We start from the raw sequence: 9,093 nt of genomic DNA on the forward strand, positions 1-9,093 counted from the left end.
TTAAATTTTGGTGATATTTGCTAGGCCAGGGTTGAGGCAAGGGAATGTGTTGTGCATACTTTTATAGTACAGGCAGTCCTCGGACTTACGACACAATTGGTTCCTGAAAACTGCATCTTAAGTCAAAACGTTGCAACTCGGAACCAATTTTCTCATAAGAAGCAATGTTATAAATGGGGGATTGGTTCCTGAACCAAGGCCCGATACCCTATTTTTACCAAAAATACCCCAGGATTTCATACTCAATTATAGATGAGTAATATAGCTACATTAATGTATTTATATTGTAAATAGGAATCATATTGATTTGGAAGGACTTCTTGAGGTGACTGCTGGACTTTTTGAAGGGCTCTTGGCTGGAGTCTTTTCGGGAGTCTTGGCTGCAGGTTTTTCTGGAGTCTTGTCTGCTTTCTTAAAGAAAGTGTCCAAGGAAGTTTGGACTGATGTTCTACAGGAAGACAAGTGACGCAGCGAACTTGTACAGGACTGCCTGTACTGTCAGGCTGCTATGATCAAAATTTATAGTTCTTTCTTTTTTTTTTTTTTTTTAATTAAATTGTGGCCTTTGTGCTATTAACAGTTTCAAGTGTGTTAGGTATCATTTGAAGGGGAACCCCTGAGCACACCAGAAGATGATCGGTTTTCCCAAACCATGGTGTACCAGTCTCTAGCTTTCTATTCCAATGATCCATCAGAACTGAGCACTACACTGCATGCCTTAGGAATTAATATTACTTTTGGAATGGAATCCAATGGGTAAGTGAATAGGTCTCTTCCATTTCTGATCACAGACAATTCTCTACAGTGGTCATAATACAGGTGTGAAACATTAGTAACCTTAACTGCACTTAACTGTACATACTCAGAAATCCCCTGATGTCATACAGAGGCCTGGCATGGACAGCAAGTTGGCTCCCAACCAGCTGATTTGTGCCTTAACTTTTTGGAAATGTTTTAAGTACCTCCTAAAAACTACAAAGAGGAACATTTCCAATATATATACATAGTCCAAATCTAATAAAAGGTTTTCTGCATGTTTTATCAGCTGGGTAAATGAATGTAAACTAGAGAACCATGGGTGTGGGACAAATAACCCAGCTAGTGCTAGATTTATCAAAAATATTTTTACCAAAAATATTTCTTTTCACAGCTGCAGAGGGATAATTTAAGGTTCTTCTGTACTAAAGTTACCATGGGAAGGAAAGAGGAGACTTTAGGACAAATTCTTAACTTAGCATCTATTCCAATGTTTTATATGTGTAAATACACCCTTTTACAAAGATGGCATCTCAATAGCAAAATCTCTGAGATCAAAATAGTGCTTAAGCAACATAATGTGAGGCCACTGAAAAAAACTGTAAGCACTAACATAATGTAGAAGTAGATAATGTTTTTAAATTCAGTAGTTATTTGTCAGACACCATCTGCTTTTTTCTTTCATTCTTTTCCGATTTTGATCTGTAAAAACTACATCAGTATCAAATGTCACTTAGTTCTTATTCAAACAGAACACTGCAGACATAGCGGCTGCACCAGCTGACTTAGGTGACCTAAGCCTAAAGTAAAAACAAACCCCTATAAATCACCAGATGTGAGCAATTGACTAGTGATCAATTTAATTAATTGAACGGCTTCCCAAAATTTACTGTATTGTTTTAACCCATCAGTCTTCTTTCCTGGAAAGGCAACTTACAATTTGTACTTAGGGTAACATTTGACCAGAGAGCTAAATATGAGGTATAAACATTTAAAAATTCTTCTGGTAAAACCCCACACATGAAAAAACTTGGTTTTTTCCACTTAAGGATTTGACAGTTTTTACTACTATTTTTAGTATCTTCATAATATACATTTTAGAAAGAGAAAGAGATAACCACAAACAGAAATAGATTTTAAATCCAATCCAAAGGAACAATAGCTACACAATTTTCTGATTAAAATGAAAAATTACATGATCTCTTTTGAGTGTTATACTCCTTGTTTAACTCTATCTGCTTTTACTGAATGTACAAATTGTGGCTTTGATCATGGTGTTACATTTTAAGCTTAAGGTGGGTTTCTTACAGTTATACATTAATACAAAAAAACCTCTACAGGCACTATCTGCAATCACTGGAAGTACACATGCACATACACACCACAAAACAAACACGTTGTAGTACAAGTACTAGACATGATGTATAATCTAGTAGTCTAGAATCCTAAAATTAAGGGATGAAATACTTGTTGCCCTGAATTCAACACAGTTTTGCCACTAACTTCAGGGTAAAGTTGGGATTTTAACCAAGATCCACAGTGACAGACTAGAGCTTGTTTTCAAAGCCTACAAATTTGTATACTATTTACTAATTTTTGTACAGCGACTAGCATAAAAAGGTCCTGATTATGGTTGAGGCCTCTGGGCACTGTCACAAGACAAATTAATGCTAAATGCAGTTTTCGTTTATATCTTAGAGAAGCATCAAAAACTACTAGGCTTAAGTTTAATTACATGCATTTTAAACAACCTGCTGTAAATCCCATAAATCAGCTTTCCAGCCACAAACTGTCATACTTCCAAGTTATTTCACTTTAACCTCTAATACACTTATTTCCACTGACTTTATAGATGCACATAATGCCATCAAGGTCTACTTACAAGGACAGAAGAGTAATATTTGCAGAGACTGGGCCCAGCTTTGGTATGGTCCCCAATTCATTGTTGTTCAATTTTCTACCAACATCATAAAGAAAGAGTTAGTTATGATGTAAACAAAAAAGTGCATCTTTGTCTCAAACATGAGGTTTAAACACAGAGAGAGAAACCACTTACATTTCTTGAAGATTAGGAAGGTGACTCAAATTGATTGAAGATAATCTGTTATGACTTAAATCCCTATGGGGTTGCAAAAATAAATAAGCTGTCATTTTTGCCAGAAAATACTGGGTATATTTTGTTAGCTGTCACAATACAATTTCAACCCCAAATATATAATCATTACATGTATAACATCTGTTATTGTTTTTCTGCAAACAAAAACAAATATAAACTCACGGAGACATTGTTTCTCAAAACAAGGAAAGTAATTTTAAATGCCTTCCTTACAATCAATAATTTGGAATAATAACCTATAAACTGGATATTTGTTTATGTTTTTAAAGAAAGTACCACAAAAAGTCTTAATATCAACTGGCTTGCTTTAATTAGTGTAGAAAAGTAGAAAAGTAATGGACAAAGAGGGGCACTTCCGGGTTTTTTTTAGATGCACACTCTGTTCCTTTGAGCCTATGTCACTTAGTATTTTCATCTGCTAATCTAAAACAATTTGCAAATCCTACACCCAACAGGCAAAGATGACATAGAAACCTCAACTATAGTTCAATGCTTTTATTTGATTCTGAACTCTTCTCACAAACATGAAAGTAATACTGACCATAAGTAAGGTACACTGTAGATACAGGTTTCCCCCACTTTATGCTGTACATGCATTCCTGGAAAATGGAGCTTAACTCAAATTCGCAGAGGGAATTGACTTTACAATGTAACAAATAGGGATACGTTCCAAGACCTTGACTGTACTGACCCCCAGACCCATTTCTACCACTTTTACAAGACAATGTTGGTACTCAACAACAGCAAGACAGTACACACAAGCACCTGGTGGCGGTGAACATTACCATAATGAGGATGGCAAGTACAGAAACATGTGTCGCAGATGAGTGAGGAGCACAAATCCACACAGGAGACTATTTTTGGTGTGTGTCACCCCCACAATGCACCACACAAAGCAGGTGACTGCGGGCTTCCACCACACCAATCACATAAGAGTGAATGTACTTCACATACAATGAATTTTTGGTATAAAAAGGGTCATTGCATAGGAGCAAATTTGCACATACAGAACCTGCATAAAGCAAGGGAAACCTGTATATAAATTTGGCATCCCACACGATATTCTAAAATAAATGTAAATTGTTCAGACAGTTCACAGAAAGAGGGGGTTTTGTTTTGTTTCTTTACAGTGATATGAATCAAACATTTTACTTTGGAAAAGGGAGAGTAAGGACATTTTTTACCCTTAAACTTAATTCAATATTTGGCTTTGGTCCACAGGGATTATAAGAACTATGCAAATAAACAGCCAAAATTCTATGAAGTCATGGCTTTTGGAGCCCAGTGCATTACTTTTCTTCATGTATTAGACAAGAATTAAGAATCAGCAATTATTTCAACAAAGAGTTTTCAACATTAGTGCTAAAAACCTGCATTTCCTCATTTCTTCTAAAAACTCTGCAAAGGTTTATTTAAAACATGTTTGCCTAAGGACCTACCAGACAGTAACAGACGTGAGTAGATTTGTTCTGCTGGAGTTATAACATGTAAAAAAAAGAAAAAATCTGGCAGAGTCCTTAAACTATAAAAATCCTACAATTACAACCACTGCTGTGCATGATCACCACACTGGAGCCAGACACTTTCACTCATAGCTCAAGCTCACATCCATCTGGAGTCTATCAAGGAAACCATGAGCGTAACAACTTACATTATGCTTCAAACAAAATTTGGTGTTTTTTAACACTGTAGATACCCACAGATTTTCCATGCAGTACCTACTTTTTAAATAGGTACACCCAAATATTCCACATTGATTTAGGTATCGGATTTTCAAATGCAAGGTAAAAATGAAATATTCGGCTCTGGTGAGGCCTTTCGCTTCCCCCATATATAAATCTATGCTTTTCTACTGGATAAAATGTGAACCACAGCCATGAGGCAACAGTTTCAATAGTACAAGTTTTAGAAACAAGAAAAAAGAAGTGAAATGTATAAGTTAGGAAAAACTTGAAATGAAAAGAGTTAAAGTACATGTCTCTTACTAAAGTTTGAATACAAAATTCTAACACATCCCCAAACTCATGTCCCCTGTTATTAAAAATATATATATCACAAAGATGTAACTTGCAAGTGCACCAATCTATTTTCCCCTCACTTAGAAAAAGGAGCTGGCAACACTGAAGTTATTGCTACATGTTTTCCATTCCTGATTTTTCCCAGTGTGTTAAAACCACATTACAAAGGGGAAGAAAAATTCTTCTATGGTTACTTTGCTACCAAAATACTAAAAGCCATGAAAGATGAACTGGTGACTTTGAAACAATGTCTAGATTAAGATGAATGAAATTATATCTGAAAGAACTAATTTTCATATTCATATAATGGAAGAAAAATAGGGCTGGAGGGGCCTTCAGAGGTCATCTAATCCAATCCCTTGCCAAAGGCAGAAACATCCTATCCAAAACATCTCATACAAATATTCAATTAATTTTGTAAGGACATCCTTTCATAGCAATTATCATTTTTGTTTGAAACCAGAATCACAACCTTAGGTATCTGATGAAGTACAGAATCACAGAAAGGTAGGGCTGGAAGGGACCTCAAGTTTGCCAAATACCAAAGAGGGAGTACTTCCTCACAAATTGTTATAATTATAAATTTTTAAACCTAATTTAATTTACAATACTTTGTTATAATTATCATCTCCTTCCTTAGAGAACTCAGAAACCTGAGCCTCAAGTCAAATTTTAAAATGCAAATCCAGCAACAGCTTCTTAATCAATCCCACTGGGGCCTTTAGAGCTGCTAATTCAGCAGAAATCAGGAAAGCTGAAAAACAAAAAGCCAGGCTGTAGCTGTTTTAAGACACTGATCCAAAGTGACTCATAAATCAGCTTGCTATGTTCAAGTTTTAGTCTGGAAAATATTGAAAAACAGCTGTGAAAACCATACGGGGCTTTTTTTCTGGCAATTCTGGTAAAGAACTAGAGGATTTATAAAATGTAAATACTAAAGATGTAACACAAACACTAGTTGAAACCATCTTTTAGATTTTCCCTTCTGTCTCATTGACAGCTTTAGTGTTCCTAGGTGAACCTGGTAAGATATATTCTAAAATTCCAAAGAGAATTTAAAAATACCAAAGACAGCGGCAAATGTTCAAGTTTCCCTCCTTTCCCCCCCACCCCCTTCTGGTTATGAAACATGAATTCTAACAAAGCAACATTCTTTCAATCTCAGGGCACACATGCCAGAAGCAAACTGCAATCTAACTTTAAAAGGCATTTGTACACAAAGCACTACAAATATTTATCAGTTTTCAATGGACTATCATTAAATTATGCTAAGACCCCATTAAGGACGATCACATACTTATCTCTAACCCTCAAAGCTGGTAAGTAACCCCTATTTTACACAGCTACCTATGCCCTTAGACCAGCATGGCTACAACCTACACCCCTGTTTTACACTGCACTTTACCCCTGTATTGGTAAAGTGAATTAGGTAACTGAAGCAGTAACTTCAACTTTGACAAGACAGAACCCAAGTGCCAATATCTGAGCACAATTTTGCTCTTCGTGCTGATACAGTTTGTACCAATTCAACATTCTACCTCACCATCTCATTTTGTTTCAGGAAAAGCTTTGAATGAGAAAAGCCTTTAGGGCCAAGACATCTCTTCTTGACACTAGAAGGTCCTTTACATCAGTCAACATCTTTTTGCCTAAAGGAAGAGTGATTGCAGGATGTAGGAAGGTCAGAAAGATGGGCCTGATCTCATTTAGCGTCCCGGGATCCACATAGTGGGACCAGATCCCATTAGTGACTCATATGGGAATTTTTTCCTGAGAAAGGTCTTGAGAACTTGGCGTGATGGATGCTTTCTTCCAAAATAGCTTGGAAGCTATACGGCTAAATTATTGGCTTTGTCTACATACAGGAAAGACTATTGTGAAATATTTAATATTAAAAGAATACCATATATGCACAGTCGCCTACTACTAGTAAACAAATGGTTTGGAGTGACCTACATTAACTCAAACATTTTTTTCTTTATGTTAATCCGAAAAGCCTTACCTCACACCTCTTGCAATCTAAATTCCAAATACTAAATAGCAGGAAGCAACGGACAATGCCATATATATTACCCTGTTCTCTTATAAAGGGGAGGGAAAGGAGAAAAGGAACTCAACTTCTAAGATATTTGACACAAACCAAAGAAACATTTACACAAAAGCAGCCGGACCACATGGTTTGGTGACACCTACAAAGATGGACCCCTTGGAGCTTAAGACCAAGTGACACAGCTGTCCAAGGAGCAATCACAGCAGGGTTTCTTACAAGAGGCCCAATGCTTATTTATACAAGTGGAACGTATTTTCTCACACTTCTTTTAAAGGAATGTGAACTTATATCAGGACAATTTACACTACCAAGGGAACTCTGATTAGAAAGCCTCTACTGTGCTAACAAAAAAACATGTGATTTTGTCTTCTGTCTATCAAGAAAGTAACTGTCAAAAGATAGTTTCATGTGATTACTGGTGTAAATGCAATATATTTAAAGGGGGTGTTGGTTGTAGCCATGTTGGTCTAAGACATGGGTGGACAAGGTTCTTTGCCACAAGGTAAATGTGATCTCTGTTATTAGACCAACTAAATAGTTATATTTTTAAAGACTCTTAAAAAATGAGAGAGAGAAAGAAAGTTTCGTATAAATTAATTGCATTTCCCTTGGTTTTAAAATCTGTTGTATTCTTAATGTGGATTTTAGCAAACAGCAGTCAGGTAAAGTAATTTTAGTTTTAAGATATATCTAGCAAGGTTTGTGAAAAGATTTATTTTATCTTAAAATAGCTCAAAATAATAGGAGATCCAAATTCACCAGGAAGCACCAAGTTATTGAATATAAAGCAGATTCAATAGGTTGTTAAAATGTATCCATCAACTAAGCCAAAAGGAAAGTTTAAGTTTCTTTTCTGTCACTTTGCTCAACAATTCATGGAAACATTCACCTCACAGTCATTCTTATGTCCAGTTCCGCATGTTGTCAACACAGCCATCCACATTTCATGAATAAAGCAGCATGACCTCCAGACAAGGCAATTGAGCAGAATTAGCCACAACTAATTGAAAGCTTTCCTGTTTACTTTAAAGTCCTTATCTCTATCTGCTTTCAAAACGTAACAGAAAATTCATAAGGCTAATACTGAAGTGATTTGAGTAACAAGAAATGAAGAACAAAGGTAAATATAGTTCCAGATTGGGGCAGTTGTTTTCTTCCTTTTAGAAAACTTCAATAACTGATCTGTCCATCAAATATCTGTCACGCAAGTAAACTCTACATGAAGCATTTTAAGAGGACGGGAGTATTCAGCAAGTTTGTTCAACATGAACATTATCTCCTGTAGTCACAATACCTTTCTTAAACCCACAAAGCTCTTGCAGAATAAAGATCAAGAAGGGCATAAATTCATAGCTGTTAGGGTTGGAAGGGACCTCAGTAGGTCATCGGGTCCAGCCCCCACAAGTGAGTGGTGTGTCTTTCTTAGGGCAACCTCTTTCATTCAGCCAACTGTGTAGCTGGGACAACGCTAGGCAAGCTTTCAAATGGGTCCGAACTAGATCCCGGCTACACAGCTAGCCCAATGAAAGGGATCACCTTCAGATAGCCTTGCCTCCCACGCCACTTCTGGACCGGCACCCTTACATGCCTGCCGAGAGTCCAGCTAGCCAATGCGGCAACTTCCCACCAAAAAGAAGAAAAAAAACTTGTCGCTTGAGGATGATCTCTCAGTTGCCAATCAAGCCACTACAGTGTTGTTTTCTTTCTTTTTCCTTTTAAATCAAGCCGGGCCTGACAGCACTGCCAACCACCAGCTCTCTGGAGGTAACAAGCTGTAATAACCCCCCTTCTTTTGTTTGCAAAGCTGCCAGTGTCCGACCCCGGCCTCCTTGCTCTTCTCCCAAAGCAAGGGCACAAGGCGGGGCCCGGGGCATGCAGGAGCTCCTGGCTCCCTCCGGGGGCACGTCGGGACCCCGGGGCCGGGGGCTTCGGGCAGCACTGGAAGTTGGGGTGAGGAAAGGAGCCACCTGTGCGTGTGTTGGGGGAAGAGGCAGCCCCCCCCCAGCCCACCAACAAGTGTGAAGCCCCGCTGGGATACTCACAGCTGCACCCCCGCGAGCGGCAGCCGCTCGGGCGCCCGGCTCAGCTGCAGGCGGCTGCAGTCCAGCAGGTCCCCGCGGCAGCGGCAGGGCGCGGGACAGGCCGAGGCCCCC

General features: G+C 38.1%; 1 protein-coding gene across 1 annotated transcript in view; it reads right to left on the reverse strand.

Annotated features, from left to right (window-relative positions):
- The window catches only part of LRIG3 (leucine rich repeats and immunoglobulin like domains 3), a gene marked incomplete at its 5' end in the record, with an annotated part of 81,879 nt that extends 72,790 nt beyond the window's left edge, over positions 1-9,089 (reverse strand). Inside the window, 3 exons of the mRNA XM_019515775.1 lie at positions 2,639-2,713; positions 2,813-2,875; positions 8,983-9,089. Of these exons, the coding sequence (XP_019371320.1) occupies positions 2,639-2,713; positions 2,813-2,875; positions 8,983-9,089 (245 nt within the window). The remainder of the gene's footprint in view (positions 1-2,638; positions 2,714-2,812; positions 2,876-8,982) is intronic.
- Positions 9,090-9,093: the final 4 nt, after the last annotated feature.

Source organism: Gavialis gangeticus, unplaced genomic scaffold (genome assembly GCF_001723915.1).
Source record: "Gavialis gangeticus isolate Ggan-Ray unplaced genomic scaffold, GavGan_comp1, whole genome shotgun sequence".
Taxonomy (NCBI): Eukaryota; Metazoa; Chordata; order Crocodylia; family Gavialidae; genus Gavialis; species Gavialis gangeticus.